The sequence below is a fragment of the Cavia porcellus genome, unplaced genomic scaffold, assembly GCF_034190915.1.
Source record: "Cavia porcellus strain 051 isolate PalLab524CR breed Dunkin Hartley unplaced genomic scaffold, mCavPor4.1 scaffold_11, whole genome shotgun sequence".
In the NCBI taxonomy this organism is placed as follows: domain Eukaryota; kingdom Metazoa; phylum Chordata; class Mammalia; order Rodentia; family Caviidae; genus Cavia; species Cavia porcellus.
Genome location: NW_026947494.1, coordinates 44,783,468 through 44,803,410, shown reverse-complemented (window position 1 = coordinate 44,803,410; position 19,943 = coordinate 44,783,468). Strand labels below are relative to the sequence as shown.

Here is a 19,943-nt window from a genome sequence, read left to right as displayed (position 1 = left end):
CTCTAATTCCTCCCCTCTCTTTTAAAAGTTTTGATGTAAGGTTTCACTAAGTTACTAAATTCCCTAGACTGGGCCTCAGACTTGCAGGTCTCCAGCCTTGACCTCCAAAGCACCAGGACTATTTATAGGTGTAGACCACCAAGCCCAATTCCAAGCTTCCATTTTCATTCATTACTTGGGTAGAATTTCTTTATTTAGCTTCTCTACCCCCGCTCACCTCTCAACCATTTTTAATGAGCTCCCAATTGTATATGAGGGGATGGCCTACATGTCCTTTAGCACATAAGTGGGTAAAGAAAATATGATACTTATGTACAACAGACCACTACTCAGCCATAAAGAAGGATTATCTTGAGGCATTCTTAGGTGTGTATGCACCTTGAGATCATAATGTTAAGTGAAATAAGTCAAGACACACAACTTTAAATATTTCGTGGTTTCTCTTATATGAGAAACCCCAATAAAAGTGAAGAGCAAAATGAAAGATAGATAAAAGAAAATAGGGAAATATTTTTCAAATGAGAAGGGGAACAAGATATGGAAGGAAGAAGAAGGGGAAAGAAGTGAAAAAGAGAACTAATGAAAAATGGAGGGCCAGGGGCATAGTTTAGCAGCACAGCACCTGCCTGACAGCTCAAGGTCCTGAATTCGATTCCTAGTACAAAAAAAAGACAGGTTAAGCGTTGGAGGGTGCAGGGAGGTCTGTAAGGGGTAGGAGATAAAAAAATAATTCATATGTGCCATGTACATGTACAAACCCCCACAATAAACATAATCATTACGCACTGAAAATTTGTATAAACAAAAAAATTTTAAATATCTTTAACACTGAATACTGTTGGCACTTCTTGATGGAGTCAATGGCTCTCAAACAAATGGAACTGAGAACTGGGAAAAGAGTGGTCTATGCACAATTTTAAAAAATAAAACCCCTTTGGGTTTAGATTTCTAATCCCACAGGCCCAGTTGAAAATGAAGAGGGCTCTTTAAAGTACATTGAAGTACTCAAAAGTAAAAATCCAGCTATTTAAGTAGAAGCAAAGCATTCCACTCTTTTTAGACCAGCATTCTCTTCTATATGGAACCAATTTTTTGAAATAGCCTCAAGAACATCCATGGAATGTTATATGACACTTGAAACCTGAAAACACACCATAATTTAAAAATTAAAATAGGGGACTGCTTGAGGGGATTTAACATTCACATTCCAATGCCCCACAAACTTCAATCCCTAGATTTAGCTCCATGTTCAGTGGGCCTTGGGAACTCCTTTAGAGCTCAGTTTCCTCTGCTATAAAATGAGAGGGACAGTTGCACTCCTCCTTGCCCTGAAGTGGGGCTTTGAATTCTACCACGACTCTATTCTCAGTGACCTTGCTTGAACATACTCTGTCTCTGTGACGTGATTTTGGATATCCTCTTCCCCTGCTTCTTCTTGCAGAGTCCATTTAACAATAGGTTGTACCTCTTGGTTACTCTCTAACACAACACTCTTTGTGTACTTAATCTAGAAAATCCTCCTACAACCTTGTGAACATGCATTATCTACCTTCTTTTACCAACAAGCAACTCCTATCAGAGCAAGGATCTTATTTATCTTACTTTTGGATTCTTAATAGCTGTTTGCCTGACGAAAGCAGAAGCTTAACAAATGCCTATTAAATGAATGTTTTAGCAAATGAGTGATCTAGTTAGCAGCAACTAGCCCATTTGGTGATGGTCCCCAGACCTGGAGAGAAATTGTGCCTTCTGGTTTCCTTCCAGGAGCCTATGCTCATTTCCACCCTCTCTGATTGTTTTGTAGGGAATGACACCACTCCACTGGGCAGCTTTCCACAACCAGCCTCAGCACACCCAGATGTTGTTGAAGAAGGGGGCAGATCCCACCCTTGTGGATAAGGACTTTAAAACAGCTCTCCACTGGGCAGTCCAGGTGAGATTAGCCAGTGGGCCTGACTCAGGTTTAAATGATGTAAAGCAGTATCAGTGATTGTCTGGACAGATCAAACAGGAAAGAGAGAATTCTTGCAAGTGCAAGTCCTGGTATTGAGGAAATTTCTATGTATAATGGAAGTGGTAAGATGCCTCCTTCCCTTCTCCCTTCCTTCCCTATCCAAGGGGCAACAACAAATCCATCACTTTGGAGCCACTATCTGCGTGTGTGTGTGTGTGTGTGTGTGTGTGTGTGTGTGTGTGTATCACACATACTTCTCTCTGTCTCAATGCTTGCTACTGTCTTACAATAACCTTCAAAGGATTACTAGAAAAATCCCTTTGAAATCTTTGGACCGCAACACTCTGATTTTCTTCTGTCCAAATCCTCAGCAGTGTCACTGCAAGTGATCTTGAAATCTATACTGGTATCAGGGACAGTGGCGTGGGCACCTGCCTCACAGGGAGCTGCTATCAGTACACAGGACCGAGACGTCAGAATAGGCCTGTGAAATCTAGACAGAGTCAAGAGAAGATGGAGTTGAGAATAAAGTGAAAGAATGGTGATAGTTAATGTGTACAGAAACACTTTCTGTTTTAAAGGGGAATGACTAACTAGAGTAACAGTTTAACAAAAGAGATGTGCAGCCCCTTGTTCAGATAGCAGGACTGTGCTTCCTTCTTTGCCGGCTCCGTCTTCGGATGGCTAAGCACAGGCAGCCCTGCTGTTTATTTCCATTGACCCAGAAAGGGTCCCTTTTGGGGCTGCCACTGGTGTCCTCACGAAACAAGTTTCTGCTGCCCACTATAGTTTCAGTCTACATTGTCATGTGCCAGGCACAGCAGAAGTAGGCACCTGGGACTTTTAGGATTGACATGTGCCTGAGGAAAGGGGAAACAGAAGTGTCTGGAAACTGCTCTGTTTTTGTCCCTTCCTGCTTGACTTCAGTTACTCTGCACCAGAGCTGGCCCTGGACAAAACTACAAGGAGAGTAAAACTTGTTTTTGTCATTTCCACCTGCCCGAGCACCCTGCTTGTACTTCCCGTATCCAATCACCTGCCCTGCTCCCCCTGACAATCTGTGTATATGTCCTACAGAGCAGGCCTTTGGCCAGTCAGAGGTCACCACTGTCACAGTGGTCCCAGAAGAGCCTGACCCAGCTCCCAAGAAGGACCCTATGTGTATTCTTCCTCAGCTAAGGTGAAGTGGCACCAGCCCAGCATCTTTTACACATTTACTTTTCACACCCTTACAGTCTGGCTGCCTCGTTCTGGGATGAGCCCTTTGAAAGGTTCTCCCAGGTAACTGTGACTGATGTGGCTTCTCTGCTCCCCTTTCCTTCACACTGCCCCAACTTAGAGCCTCTGCCTTAGATCTGGTGCTGCAGTGGAATCACCAGCGGGTTGTAAAGTGGCAGGCGCCCAGACCTCACTACGGTCCCCTGGAATCTGGCTCTTGAGGGATGGGACTGATGTTCTTATCCTCTAGAAGCAATTTTGCTCAAGCAGAAGAACAATGTGCTCAACTCAGAAGATCGAGTTTGTGCTGACAGATGTGAGTTTGATCTGAGGAGAATGCCAACACATTTTGTTCACCTTATCTCTCCATAAACCTTTGGGGGTTATGAATGAGATCATGTATATGACAGTGATTTAAAATGTGATGTGGAGTTGGAAGAGATAATCATTGTGTTGTGGCCCCTGACCCCCCATAAAAGCTTGTTTCACATACCGCGCCTTCATTTCAGTCTCACTACTAAATGATACAGCTTTTAACCTGCTAAGTTCATTAGATTCATCTAAAGAACGTGTAAGCTGTACTGATGCTTAAGACCCAACTCTTAGATTCTCATCAAGCTCCTTGCCTTGTGGTTAGCAGTGAAATTCAGAAATTCTGGGTTCTGACTGTTACAGTGGAAAGACTAAGGGTTAATTCCAAATATTGAAATCATTATTAAACTTGTCTTCTTTATCCTTCTTGTTCATGTATAACACATGACCAGCTTTATGTCCCTTTTAAAGTTTTTCCACATGAATGAATTTATTTCCCTTTGTCACTTACTCCTTTTGCTGAACTTCCTGCTTTTCTCTGAATCATACAATGAGATTCCACTTAAAGCTATAGTGCTCTGAAATAAGTAAGTCTTTGTATTCAAAACAGTAAAGATTTGAAACATCAGTTTCAGATTTAGTTTAATGTCTACTCTCACATCTCAGATTTCTTGATGGCTGGTGATCCCCTACAGTGGGTCCATTTCCGTCTTTCTCAGTCTTCCATGGAGAAGATAACTCTGCTCCCTGTGAGGTCAGATATAGCCAAGCAGTGTGGCTCACAAGGAGCAGAGTTATCTTCTCCACATGGCCATCTCCCACAATGGCATCCCGGGTCTTAAGGGGCCTGTTCTTACCTATTCATGAGGGCACCAGATTTTTAGGAATTTATACAGATATATCCCTACCTCATCTCTCTTTCACTAAATTGGGCAGAAGTTAGGTCCTGAATTATTCTCTTACTCTTCTTCAGCTCCCATGACTTAAATTGCCATCAAATTCATAAGTCTTAGATCAGTAACTTCAGCTCTGACCTCTCTTGCTCAAAACTTACATTTCCGGCTCTATTGAGCACCTCTCCACAATTTCTCACTGGTAAGTACTTTGAACTCAACATGGTCAAACTGAATCTATAGCCTTACCTTCTGATCATATCTCCAATCCTCCCAGTAAATCAAGCTGAAGACTTCTGAACAGACTGTGGGTATCCCTTCCTTTTATCATTCTGCACATCCGGTTGGTTACTAAGAACCTTCAGTTCTACTGTCTCAGTCTCTCTCATCCCTCCCTTCCTCTGTATCCCTATGCTCAGTAAGGGACCCATAAGAAAAGATGCAGTATACTCAGATGGAAATAACTGAAGATAGAATCATGTAGAGACTGTCTACACACAACCCAAGGGTTAGCAAGAACAGATTCCATTAGGCTATATAGGCCTAAAAAGGCACCAGAAGGAGAAATTGATTACTTTTAGTCTATTTCGTGTTGCCATAACAAAATACCAGAGACTGGATAATTTATAAAGAGAAGAGATTTTTTTCTTATAATTCTGGAGGCCCAGAAGCTCAAGGTTGAGAAGAACCTGCTTCTTTTTTTTTTTTTTTTTTTTTTTTTTTTTTGTCTTTTTCGGTACCAGGGATCGAACTCATGACTGCCTGCTTGCAAGGCAGGCACTTATGCCGCTGAGCTAAATCCCCAGATCCCGAAGAACCTGCTTCTAATGAGGGCCTTCAGGCTGTATGACCCCATAAAAGAAGGCCAAGAAAGCACACGAGAGGAAAGGGTACTGAACACATGCTTCTTAAGAATGCCACTACCATCATGACCAAACCATTCCTGGGATAAAAGACATTAATCTATTTATGAAGGCAGATCCCCTCATGAACCAGTCAACAAAAGTTCTACCACTCAACATGGTGACCCTGAGAATTAAGTTTCCAACACCTAAAGTGTGAGGGACACATTCAAACTGTAGCACTAAGACCAGCAAATCTATAGTATAGCTATAGGAGTACACCTGGACAGAAACTGCAGCCTTTGGTGGAATAACACTGTTTTTAGGTCTATAGATTGAACCCAGGACTTAGTACATGCTAGGCAAGTACTCTAGCATTAAGGTACATTCCCAAACCTCTTTAAAATTTTTATTTTGAATAGTGTCGCACTAAGTTGCCTAGGCTGGCCTCAAACTCACAATCCTCCTGCTTCAGGTTTTCCAAAAGCTAGGACTACAGGTATATAGCACCATATCGAGCTAGGTATTTATCCTTGGTTTTTGATAGTCTTTGGATTTTGACAAATGTATAATGATATATACCCACCACTATAGTATCATATGGCGCACTTTCACTGTCTTACGTACCCTCTGTGCTCACCTTGCTCTTCTTACTCTTCCTAACCTCCTTACCACGCCCGGGGACCACTGATCTTTTCATTGTTCCCTTAGGTTTCCTTTTTCAGAATGCCGTACATCTGAAATCTTAAAGGACCCTTTTCAAAGGGCTTCTTTCACTTAGTACAATATACATTTGTATTTTCTCTACATCTTTTCATGCTTAAAAGCTCATTTCTCTTTAGTGTTAAATAATATCCCATTATTTAAATGTACCACACATTTCATTTACCCACTTATCTACTGAAGGGCTTCTAGACTGCTTCTATGTTGTAATGATTATGAATAATGTTGCTGTAAACATCAATGTAGTGGTTTCTGTGTACGCATAAATTTTCAACTCCTTTGGGTAAGTACTAAGGTGCACAACTTCTGGACTTCATGGTAAGGACGTGCTTAATGTTCTTTTTCTTTTCTTTTTTTGGGGGGAGGGGGAGTACCTGAGATCAAACTCAAGGGAATTGAACTCACGACCTCGCTTTTGCAAGGCAAGCACTTATGCCACTGAACTAAATCCCCAGCCCCAGGATGTGTTTGATTTTGTAGGAAACTGACAAAATGTCTTCTGAAGTGGCTATACCCATTTTGTGTTCCCACTAGCAATGAATGAGAGTTCCTGTTATACTACATCCTTGCCCACTTTTGGTGTTGTCAGTGTTCTGGACTTTTCCCACTTTTACTGGTATGTAGAGGCAATTCATTGTTGTCTAATTTGCATTTCAGTAATGAGATATGATATGGAATTTTTTTCATATTTTTATTATGAAAAATATGTTAATCCATATGTTTATTATGTACCTTTTGTACATCTTCCTTAGTGAGGTGAATATCAAGATTTTTAGTCAAGTCTTGTTTTTTGTTTTATGGGAGAGGTTGTCTTTTTGAGACAGTGTTTCACTATGCAGTTCAGGCTGACCTTGGACTCACTTTGTAGCCTTGGCTGGCCTGGAACTCATGGCAACCCTCCTGCCTCAGCCTCCCAAATGCTGGGGTTATAGATGTATACCACCATGCCTGACTTTAGCCAGGTTTTAATTGCATTTTTTATTAGTAAGCTTTAAGATTTCTTTGCATGTTTTGAATAATATTTCTTTATATGTCTTTGTAAATATTTCTTTCCAATTTATGTTTTGCTTTTCATTTTTTTATACTGTCACACAGCAGAAGTTTTTAGTTTTAATGAAATGCAGCTTCTCGATTCTTTCTTTCATGGATCATGATTTTGGTGTAATATTTAAAGAGTCATCACCAAACCCAAGGTCATCTAGATTTTATTGTATGTAGTCTGGAAATTTTATAGTTTTGTGTGTTACATTTGGGTCTGTAATCTATTTTGATTCAACATTTATAAGAGTGATCTGTGTTTAGGTTCATTTGTTTGCATGCAGATTTCCACTTGTTCCAGCATCAGTCATTTCTTGAAATGACTGTCTTTTCTATATTCTACTGCCTTCACTCCTTTGTCAAAGATTACTCAACTTTCTCTGAGAGTCTGTTTCTGAACTATTTTTCTCATTGATCTATTTGCTTATTCTTTTACCAATATCATACTGTCTTGATGAGTGTAGTTTTATTTTTTTTTCAAATCCATTTAACTCAAAGATAAATAGAAAGAAAAAAAGAAGAAAAAAACTGTAACGAAATTTCAAAGCACATCAATCAAGGAATGTCTGTAGTTTTATAGTAAGTCATGAAGTCAAGTGTGTCAGTCCTCCAAATTTGTTCTTCTCTTTCAATTATTGTGTTAGTTACACTGTGATTTTTGCCTCTCCATGTAAATTTTAGAGTCAGTTTTTAAAGGCTCATAGAACAATTTCCTGGTATTTTTATTGGAAATATGTTGAATCTATAGACTAAATTTGGAAAAATTAACATTTGACAGTGTTGAATTTTCCTATATAAATGTGGAATATCTGTCCATTGGCTGAGTTTTTTTATTTCTTTCTATAGATCTGGTACATATTTTGTTAGACTTCTACTTAATATTTCATCTTTGGTAGTGCTAATATAAATGGTATTGTATTTTTGTTTTAGCCCATTTTCTATTACTATAGCAAAATATCTAACACTTAGTACTTTCTAAAGAAAAAAAATGGTTATTTAGCTCATAGTCTCGAAATCTAGCAGCATAGTACTAGCATCTGCTAAGCTTCTGGTGAGGGTCTCCTATTGCTTTGTAAGGACAGAAAACTAGAAAGCGAGTGACCATAATCAAAGAGAGAGGGAGGAGACAATAAAGTTGATCTACTGTACAACAATCCACTTTTAAAATAACTCACCCAGGACACACACAAAGATGGAGGATCAATAAGTAGCAGGGTAGAGAGCCTCTCTGAGAGAAACACCTCAGACAGTACAATTTAATGCCATGGAGAAGACCAGAGGAAGGGAGAGGGATTCTCACAACCCAGGAAGTAACTAAGGAAAAAGAAAAAGAAAAACATGGGCAAAAGCCTGGAGTCAGATGCACTCTCACCAGAGCCAGTCCCATAAGTGTGTGAGGCACAACTGCTGGAATCTAACGACTTGCAATCACACTGAAGTTGGGGATTGGTGAGTACGAGAAACTCAGAAGGAGGATGCACACACATCACAACAGAGAACAGAGCCAGTGTGGAGATCTGCACTGGCCCATAGTGAGTGCTTGGAATTTGGTCCTCCTGCAGGAGGGAGTGACCAGCAGGGTGATGTATTGGAATTGGGCAGGATGGGCTTGAACCCAGAACCATAGCAGCTTCAGTTGGCTGCTTCTGGCCCAGAGCAGATTTGTGGGAACTCCTTGGACTGGGTCCCACCGCTGGGTGGAATCCAATAACCAGGGAAGAAGTTATCCCTGAAGCTGTCCCAAACCAGTTCCATCCATGGGGCACCCACCAAATGTGGTGAAGGCACTAATGTGGTGAAGGCCCCTGGTGGTTGACTGGCTCAGAGGGGAGGGGCCAGCCTGCACTGCCCCTGTTTGTACCTCGATGACCAACAGCAAATTGGAGAGGGCAGCAATCCCTAGCCAGCATGCTTCAGAATAATCGTAACCAATACAGAAAGAGCCTGGGACCTCCACTATACACTTGTCTGGCAAAAACCAGAAACATGATAAGAGAAAGAAACAAAAACAAGTCTCCAACTGCCAACTCAAAAAGTATGGGACCAGGAGAGGTAAACACAGAAGAGATCGAGACAGCAGAACTGCAGTATTGGAAACAGCATCAGCTGACATGAAGAAATATGTTCATGACATTATAGAAGAACTCAAAACAGAAATACTAGTACAAGTAAAGCAAGATATAAGAAGATTAATAAAAGAAATGCTAAGTACCTCTCAAGAAGACACAGATGGAAGAATTGAGAAGTACAGAAAAAGGAGGGAAACTTCCAGTAAAGGATATTTTAAAAATTCAGAATACATGAATCAGATTCAAAGAGATTACCAAGAAATTAAAAATTCCATTGAAAGCTGGAATTTCAAGCCATTTCAAAATGGCTTGAAAGAATCTAAAAACAGACTGTCAAAACTTGAAGACAGGTTTGTAATGTGTGATCATAAAAGGATATATCTCCTAAAAATAACAAGGTACCAGGAAATAATAATACAAAAGCTAGAAATTACAAAAGGATCTATAACTTAAGAATAAAAAATGTTAGTGAAACAAATGTTAGTGAAATACAAAGTCTATTCACAGAAATAATTAAGGAAAACTTCCCAAGCATAAGAAAAGGAAATGATATTCTAATACATGAGGCATACAGAACTCCAGCCAGCTCTAAAACAGATCTACACCCAGACATATAATAATCAAGATCCCAGAAATTCATCATAAGAACAGAATATTAAAAGCTGTCAGAGAAAATAAACAGGTCATCTATCAAGGAAAACCCATCAAAATCACAACAGACTTCTTGACACAAATCATCAAATCAAGAAGAGCTTGGAGTGAAGTATTCCAAGCCCTGAAAGAAAATAATCTTCAACCCAGACTGATGTACCCTGTAAAACTATCTCTCAAAATTAATGGAGACACAAGATACTTCCACGACACAGAGGAACTGGGGAAGTCTGTGACCACCAATCCAGTCCTACAAAAAACACTGAAGGACATTCTAGAGAGAGAGAAAAAAACACCAGGGTTTAAGGAACAGTGGCAGAGAGGCCTCAATGAATAGGGCAGGCAGGGGAAAAGTAGACAACCAACCACAGAAAAATAGCATGACAAAGATGAAGCAGAGAAGGTTGCTATAATCTCTAACATAGAAGGCCTTGACACACTAACAAAAACAAGCACAGGCAGAGTGGATCAGGAGATAGGGTCCATCACGATGCTCTGTATAGGAAATGTGATCAACCTGAAAGAGGGTTTATAGACTGAAAGTCAAAGATGAGAAAATAATGCTCTATGTTACAGGGAACCAGAAAGAAATAGGGGTAGCTCGTTCAGCAGCTGCAGATAGGTTGGAAAAACATGACATTTTTGTGTGGTAGAGAACTACTCAGCTATAAGAAGGGAAAACCTTGATGCTTTTGTAGGTAAAGGAATACAACCTAAGATCAAGCTCAGGGGTGAAGAGGGTCAGAACCTCTTAGGTAAATTGCAGGTTGCCTCCCTAATCTAAAAACTAAAGGAGTTAGTGGGACCCAAAATGTACAATGCACCTTGTGAAAGTGAACTGTCTGAAAAAGGAAGGTGGAGGACATTGTTAATAGCATATCATGATTTTTTTTTTTTTTGTCTTTTTCCTTTTTATCGGTACCGGGATTGAACTCATGACTGCCTGCTTGCAAGGCAGGTGCTTATGCCACTGAGATAAACCTCCAGCCCTGTATATCATGATTTAAAATTCACATTGATCTCATTCCTCTGTTTAGTTTGGTTATATTCTGGTCTAGTCTGTCTACTTGTACTAGATTTGAGGGCACAGACAGCTATTCCAAAAGTAGCAGGATATACAATGGTAACTATCCTTAATTTCCTATTAACTTAAACTGAACCCTGTATTACTTACACTGTCTTATTGTGACTGATCTTATTTGAATCTGGTTTGTTGGATTACTGGCATGTCTTGACTGACTTTATTCAAGTCTGTTATGTTTGATAGTATCAAGTCTGAGAGTATAGGCAACTACTCTGAAGACAATAAGATTCACTAGGATAGCCATTCTGGTTTGACTGTTACCTGCCTTTGAAGTCCTATAATGTCTCCAATGTTTTGTTTTTATTGATATTGTTATGTACTGTTATGTTCAATTTTACTATACCAGATGATATAGACAATTCTATTGAAGATAACAAGAGACATCATAGTAACCATTGTAGATCACCTTATATTGCAGTTTTAATCATGTGCTATGCCCATCCTTTAGTTTTGAATGACCCCATTTTTTTTTCTCATTTGGTTTTGTTCTTTCCAAAATAAAATAAAAATAAATAAAATAACTCACTCATTCTTATGAAGACTACATAAATCCCTTCATAAATGTGGACCTCCCATGACCTCATTTCCATTACCTCTTTAAGGTTCCACTTCTCAGTATGATTGCATTTACACTATATTGAAAGTTAAACTCAACAATTGTTTAACAGAAACAAATCTCACCCAAGCCTTAGCAGTTTTTAATTTCAAGTTCTACTTATTTATTGCTGAGATATGGGAAAATCATTGACGTTAGTGTATCAATCCATGCCCTGTACACTTGCTGTAGTTGCTTCTTAGTTTTAAGGGTTTGAGAATTTCTTCTTGATGTCTTCTGTCTTTACACATATGCTACATGGACAACCATATTATCTACAAAAACTGTTATAGTTTTTCCTTCCCAGTCAGGATAATTTTTATTTCCTTTTCTTGTCTAATAGCATTAAGTAACACTTTGAGTACAATGTTGAAAAAGAATGCTAAAGGAGAATATCTCTGTCTTCTTCCTGTTTTAATTGGAAAGCTTCTAATTTTCATTTTTAAGTTTGATATTAACTGAAGATTTGCTATGAATGTTCTTTATCAATTTGAAGAAGTTCCTCTGTTCCTATTTTGCAAAGAAATTTTATCATGAATATGTGTTTTGTTAAATGATTCTTCTGTATCTGTTGTTATCATCATGTGATTGTTTTCTTCTTTAACTTGTTGATATGATGGATTATATTGATCTATTTTCAAATTTAGAAACAACCTTGCATCCCTGGATAAATCCTACTTGAGCATGTTGTATAATTCTTTTCATATATTTCTAGATTTTATTTTCTAATTTTTGTTGAGTATTTTTGCAGCTGTGTTTGTATAAGTTATTTTTCTGTAGTTTTCTCATAATTTCCTTATCGAGTATTAGTATTATGATGATATTAGTTCACAGAATGAATTAGAATATACTCCTTATGCTTCTATACTCTGAAAAATACTATAACAAGTAGTACAATTTCTTCTTCAAATGTTTGGTATGATTTACCAGGGGATCCATCTGGTCTTGATGCTTTTTGTTTTGGAGGGATATTAACTCAATTTGTTTAACAGATGTGAGTCTATTGCTATTTTCTGTTTCTTCTTGAGCATGAATTTTGGCAGATTGTGCGTTTCAAGAGGCTGGTCTGTTATAATTAGGTTATCAAACTGTGGTCATAGAGTACTTTGTATTTTTTCTTTAGTATCCTATTCATATTTTAGGGATCTAAAGTGATATTCCTTCCTCCATTTATGATATTAGTAATTTGTGTTTTCTTCCCTCTACCTCCATCTCTTTAATTTGTTAAACTAGAGGCTTATCATTTGTATTGATCTTTTAAGAAACCACTCGTTGGTTTCACCATTGTCCTCTATTGATTTATTTTCAATTTCATTGATTTCGAATTTTCATTTTTCTTTTCTCCTGCTTACTTTGGATTTCATTTGCTCTTCTTTTTGGAGTTTCAAAAATTCAGGAGCTTCAAGGACTGATTTTACTTCTTTCTCCTTTTCTAATAGATACATTCAGCATTAAAAATTTCCTTTAATAATTTATTTATAGTATCCCACAAATTTTGGTGTGTTTACATTTTTATTAAACTCAAAGTCTTTTCGAATTTTTCTTTATGTGTTGTTATGGCTTTTGACTGGTTGTACACCACCCCCTCCTCCTCCCCCTGCCAAAGCTTCAAGCAGTCATACTTGTAGCTTTTTCAGCGGTGGCTGGATCTAGAATGTGTGATACTGGGATTGACTAATGGTGCGATGCTAGGATCAAGGGCACCAGGATTAAGGGGGTGGATGCTACCTGAACTAAGTGCACTGGGTAAAATACAAGGGATAGAAAGAGCTGTGATCATCTCTTGTTGCTTTGCTACCTTCTGTCTGCCATGAACTGTCCTCTACAATTCCTGTCTGCTCTGTCACCCTGCCTTAGAGCCAGGCAATGATGGACTGAAAGGTCTACAAACTGTGAGCAGATTAAACCTTTCCTCCTTTAACTTTGGGTGTCAGGTATTTTGCCTCAGCAACAAGAAAAATAACTAAGATGTGTGTCTTCTTTAATATGTGTTACTACAAGTATACTGTTTAGCATTTACATATTTATGATTTTCTAATTATCTTTCATTTATTGATTTATAGTTTGATTCTACTGTGCCTTGAGAGCATATCTTATATAATGTCTATTTTATTGAATTTATTAAGGTGTGTTTTATGGCCTGAAATATGGTCTATCTTGAATGTTTCATGAGAATGTGTTAAGAGTGTGAATTTGGAAATGAAGATATAATTCAGAGGTGGTAGAGAATTTGCTTAGCATAAGCAGAATTTCCAGCACTGGGAAAAAAAAGAACGTATATTTGTGGAGCTGGGTTAATGGCATATGACTATAATCTCATTAACTCAGAAGACTAAGACAGGAGTGTCACAAATTTGAGGCTAGTCTGGGTAATTTACCAAAACCCTATCTCAAAAAAAAGGGGGGGCTAGTAAAGTTCTGTGGTAGAACACTTGCCTCACATGCCTGTTATTGTTTATATCTAAAATCTTCCCCAAATTTTTCACATGTGTGAAAGGTTGATTGGATCTTTAAGGTCCTATACTCAACAGTGGATTAATTATTTTCACTTAGTCTTTCTTTAGTGCTCTTCTTTATGTAGATCAGAATTTATGACCAATATGATTTTCCTTCTTTATAAGGCATTTCTTTTAACATTTATTACTGGGTACATTTACTAAAAGCAAAGTCTTATTGTTTGTGTGAGAAAGTATTTCTCTTTCACTCTTGAAGGATGATTTCATACAGTACAGACTTCTAGGTCAGTAAGGGATTTTTTTGTCTCATAACTGTAAGTATTACACTTCACTCTTTTCAACTCGCATGATTTCTGAAAACTCATGTAGTTCTTCGTTTTGCTCTTCATAGGAAGAGTTTTTTCTTGTTTGGCATCTTTTAAGTTTCTTTCTTTACCTTTGATATGCTGCAGTTTGAAAGTTACATGGCTGGATGTAGGTTTTTGACACTATCTTTATTAGTGTTTTCTAAGCTTTGATATCTAATATTAATTGAGGAAATTTCTCATTATTGTTACTTTAATACTTCTTCTATAGTGATTCCTGTCTTTCTTCTTCTGATAGCCTAAGTGCCTGAACATTAAACCTTTTGCAGTTGACCCACAGTGCTTCATCATTCTAATATGCTTTTTTCAGCCTTTTAATTTTGGAAATTTCTATATAGATATTCTTATGTTCAGAGAGGCTTTCTTCAACTATGTCTAGTGTACCACTCTATCAAAGGCAGTGTTTTCAATCTGTAGCATTTCTTTTTGATGTTTTCTTAGATTTTCTATCAATTTACTTAATTACCTACATGTGTTTGTGTGTTTTCTATTTTATCCATTAGAGTCCTTAGCAAATTAATTATAGTTAAATTCTCAACTTGATAATTCAAACAGCCCTGTCATATTGGTTCTGATGCTCTCTCTTCAAATTATGTGGACTTTTTAGCTTATGTTGTTTAGTTTATGTTACGTTGGGGGTTTGAGATCCTTTTAGTATGTCTTATCTTTTCTTATATGCCAGACATGATGTATTGAATAAAAGAAACTGATATAAAGAGGCTTTGGCAATATGATGGTAAGGTTGGGGACAAAGCAACATTTTAAATAATACCATTGTTGTCTGGGGATTTAGCTCAGCAGCATAAATGTCTGCCTTGCAAGTGCATGCTTGTGAGTTCAATCTCTGTTACCAAAAAAATTTTTTTAAAATATCATTGTTACCAGAAGGATGATGTAGTGTTGTTATACATTCTTTACTGAGTGGAACAACCAGTGAACAGGTAAAGGTAAGTTTGTTTGTTTGTTTTTTGGTACCAAGGATCAAACTCACAATCTCATGCTTACCAGGCAGGCGCTTATACCACTGACCTAAATCCCCAGCCCTGTAACTTTAATTTTAAATGAAGGAAGAAAAAGAAAGAGTTTAAAAAACAGAGCATAAAGAGATACGTCCTTCAAGCAGGATGATCGACTACAGAAATAAGAGGACAGCAGAACCGGAAGATGATAGTAGCAATGAATTCAATGGCCCTCATTTTTTGTATTCTCTCAGATCTGGTTGATCTGAGTTGCTCTGCATGTGCATCCTGGCCATGATTGACAGATCATACCGTGTTTCTCAGTCTCCATTCTGGATCTTCATTATTGGCAGGTTACATCCTGTTTTCTAGCTATCCTGCCATACTCTAATGACTAGGTCTAAGTCTTTATTAAGCATGTGCCCCTGGCAATGAACTTTACAAAAGATTCTCAGGGCTTTTTTCCCCTCTCCTTAGCTGAGACAGGATGACTACCTCTAGCAGAGTACTGGATTACAGTTGGTTATTTTCCTTTTCTAAGGTAGCTCAGGCTGTGATGAATCTTCAGATTAAGCTGTGGTTACCTAGTTTCTCTTGAATGTTCTAGTGTACTTCACAGTGGTTCCTCTTCCTTCCCCCTATCAAAAACACGTGAAAATCTTTTTCTGACATTTGTTGTAAAAACCCGATTAAGTTCATAGAGGCAAAACTCTGTCAATTATGAGCTCAAACAGACACAATCACACACACTATGTGTGGATCCCTCTAAAATTGTAACTCTCAGACTCCTCCATGTGATACCTTCTGCATTTTACCAACTACAGTGATTTATCTGTCCCAGCATGGGTCCCTAGAGAGGTTTCTGTTCTGAGATACATGATTTTTTATATCTTCCTGTCTCTCTCTAATCTTGGATTCAGCATTTTTTATTATAATCTCATTTATTTTATGGATCTAAAAAGAGTTGTAGGCATAATATTTTCAGCTTAACCAAGCCTTCCTTAATACTATGGAATTCTTATAACAATAAAAATTCTAGGCATCACTGCTGATCAGTAAAGAAAGAAAGCATCACTGTCCTCACATTTCACCAACACACACTCTTACTAGAAAATGAGTTTGTTTTGGATATTCCTCAGTAACACAGTTCTTTCAGCATACTCCCCAAGTGAAGAAAGAAAGAAAAAACTGCACTAAATATAAAATAGTCATTTCATTTTTGTTTATTAAGTAAAAGGAACACACACAGAGTTGATCTCTGTTAATTTTTAAACTGTGTCAAAATATAGTAGATATATTTTAACTCAAAATACAATCAGAATGTGAAGAGAATTATGAAGCTATATACCAGTGAACCTACCTTGTAAAGTGAAAGAATCTTTGAACTGGAAAGGACTGCATTGGTCATTTAGTCTAAAATTTGAGTTTCTAGGTGGGAAAATAGGGCTCAAGGAAGTTATCCTTTGCCCAGGTTTACCCAGCACTCACACAGGATATCAGGCCAAGGAACTCTCTGTGCTTGATAAGAGAATGACTCAAAACTACAAGTCCAGAGCAAACAGAGAGAGAAAATCAAGTTTACAAAACCAATCCCATTACTTTGAGAGCAGAGACACTGACCTGCTGTGTTAGTCAACTTTCTGTCTTTGTGGCAAAAACATATGAGACAGAGATAAACACACTGAATGGAGATTTAAAGATTTATTTTGGCTCACTTTCTCAGAGGCCTTTCTCAGGCCACAGCTGGCTGACTGCATTGTTTTCAGGCCTGTGGCCAAGCAGGAGCATGTGTCTGAGCAATGCTGGTCACTTAAAAATAGCCAGGGAGGAAAAAAGGAGAAGGGAAAGGGGCCCAAAAATCCCCCTAAGAAACTCCCTTCCTCATTACCTAATTTTCTTCTGCTGGGCTGCACCTCCTGAAGTTTCCACCACTTCCCAGTGATGCCACAGGATGGTGACCACGCCTTTGACACGTGACTTTGGGGGTCACTGCAGATCTAAACCATAACACCTGTTTGGGAAAATGGAGCCTTCAAAGGCTAAGTTAAAGCAGCCTTCATATGTCAGCTCCCTCTGCTCAGTTGTGGAGAGGAAGAGAATAAGCAAGAAAAGGAGAAAACAAGAGTCAGCCTAGAGCTAATATAATGAAAGAAAGAGAAAATATGATGAAAGGACAGCCATGAGGAGAAGAAAGAAAAGCCAAAAAGGTCAGGTAAAGTTTAATTCGGTTTGGTTTTGCCCATAGATTATAAAGGCTTGTTCTACACATGTTTTTTCATTGTTCAGCAAATAAAATACTTAGTGAGAGTTATTTTTTACTAGGCCGCATGTCAGCAGAAAGTTCCCAGTCATAATTTTAGCAAGAACTACACAATCTCCAACCATAGAGATTTCATCTTGCCAAACAACTAGAAGCAGAAGCCAGGCCTTCTATTCACACTGAGACAGCGAGTAGAGTTTATCCATATTAAGCACCAATAACTCCATGAAATAAAATATTTAAACAACATGCTCACCCCCTCCCACCAATTCTGTCTTCCACTTTCCCTCAGGAAGAGTGACCCCCACCCTTAAGCCTCTGAGATCCAGGCCAAGCAAAAAGCTTGGATCCAAAAGGAACCCTTGTCCCTCTTGTTAGCCCCAAACTTTCAATTCTCAAATGTTCACAGACTCATATATCCCCATCACAGTCTAACATGCCTAGCTCCGATCTCTTCAAGTCATAAACTATCCAGGTCTTCAAGAAAGATGTGTGACTAAAATACTAGTCTTTATTTTCTATAGTCACCATCACAGGACAAGCAATGCAAACATATCTTATCATTCAGGACAGGAAGGAAGACTGGGAATCCCATCAAAAGAAGCCACTATAACCCTCAAACATATTAATAAGTAAACAACTAGGGAGTACTACTCAGCCATAAATAAGGATAAACTTGAGACTTTTATAGGTAACTGGATGCAACTAGAAACCATACTCATAAATGAAATAATATGTGTAAACATTTATTGTCTCCCTAATGTGATAAGCTGAAAGAAATAATATATGTATATATATTTTTTCATAAATATATATATGAAACATAGTTAAATAGTTATACTACTAATTTCTTTTAGTTCATTGAAAAGAAAGATTTGTGCTAATATTGTTTGGACAATTAAATGCAGATATCTTGTATTCTGAGTACCTAATTTAAAGATAACAATATGCAATCTATTAGTCATTGTCACCCCCAATGATCTTGTTTTGAAATTTTATTTTTCTCTTTAAAAACAAAGTAAAATAAATTTTAAAAAATAAAAAACTATTAGTTGTAAGCCTCCCACTAGGCTCTCCTCATCTAGAATAAAGAGGGTGCACAATAACAATATTAGAATCTTCTTGTTTTTAAAATCATTCGGCGAATAACAAACTTATCATTGTTGTCATTCAGTCTTCTCCTTGGCAAGTCTTCTTCTGAGTCAGGCTTTCCCAACCATTCTCCTCCCCCATGAAGTATAAAGAAAAAACAACTAGAAGAGCGCAGACAGTTTCCAGCAGTTTCAAGAGCACATAAAGACATGGCCCATGGACAAAAATGAAGCACATAAAATACTATCAAAACAATTCCACATTCCTGAACTGACTGTTTAATGTAGAATTCTAGATCTCAGCAAGAACAGGATGTGTGCAATACTGTTGTTTCCCTATTCAATAACATTGCCACCAAATGTAAATGCATTCTCTATTTTTCCTTTAGGCCCATGTGGGCAGCATTTCCATTTCTTCCTTCCTGGTCTCTGTGACTCTCGCTGGTCTCCTACATCTGAGACTTCTCTTGGCTGACACCCAGTCCAGATTGGTAAGAGGAGGATACAGTTGCCAAGAGACCGTCATCCAGGCCCCTGGTTTACAATCCAGTGCTCTCTAGGGCTGAGCTACCTTAAACTCTCGTGAGGGTGCACCATGGCAACTTTCCTAGAAGAAGCTTTTAAAGTACCCTCTGTTTAACTCTGAAGAAGGTCCCAGATGATAAGGCACACGTCATGGCTACTGATGTTGCAGTTCTAAGCAGCCATTTTCTCTTTCGCTCCTCTGGTGTGAACAGGCCGGATTGAATAACCAGAGCAGATTATTGCTTTTATCAGCGATAGAAAGATGCGTGGTAAAACACAAGGCTCTGCAGAAACAGTCCTAGCTTGGCGGCTACTTAGCCCTGACACTGGGAAAGTTACCTAATTTTTCTTTGTCTTCATTCTCTATATTCTGCCATTTAGAGGTAATAACAGCACCTGCCTCCTGGGATTGCTGTCAGGGTTTAGTAAGCTGATGTTAAGAAAACTTTCAAAAGCTGCCAAGCACAGAGTATTCACTCAGTAGATAGAGCTATCACCATTATTATTTCTAGGAGGATCTCAAAAGAAAGAGAAAATATAAGGGATAGTATTAAAAGTGAAATCTGGGTTTAGAGGCAAAGGAATTGTCTGGAAAATTCAGAAGAAAAGACATTTTGAGTGAAAAGGGTAAAACAAAGCAGGGACGGGGTCTGTTTCCCTTATGCAGAGAAGCAGTCTAAGTATTCCAGCTCCCAAGACACCTGCTGCCTGGGACTAGCTGCTCAGCATCCCAGGAGAGGCAAACACAGGGGGCCTTTGTTCAGTTTACCACTTTGGAGCAGCTTCTTCCAAGGATCAGACAAGGGAGAAGAATAGAAGAGAGGAGGAAGAGGGGAGGAGAGAGGAGGGGTGTGATTTTGTTTTTTTCCAACTGTGCTTAGTGTTCCCTGGTCCTCAAAGAGAGGAAA

At 38.3% G+C, this 19,943-nt stretch overlaps 1 protein-coding gene across 7 annotated transcripts in view; it reads left to right on the top strand.

Moving 5' to 3' along the window:
• Nucleotides 1-19,943, top strand: part of Ankrd55 (ankyrin repeat domain 55) — a 101,163-nt gene that overhangs the window by 58,878 nt on the left and 22,342 nt on the right. For 6 of the 7 annotated variants that reach the window (XR_010050485.1, XR_010050484.1, XM_063258179.1 and 3 more), the window contains 2 exons: nt 1,805-1,933; nt 18,900-19,001. Coding sequence is in view for 5 of the 7 variants with exons in the window: in XM_063258179.1 (XP_063114249.1) it covers nt 1,805-1,933; nt 18,900-19,001 (231 nt within the window). In the remaining 2 variants the exon portion in view is untranslated. The remainder of the gene's footprint in view (nt 1-1,804; nt 1,934-18,899; nt 19,002-19,943) is intronic. The other variant, XM_003470244.5, reaches the window with a different exon arrangement.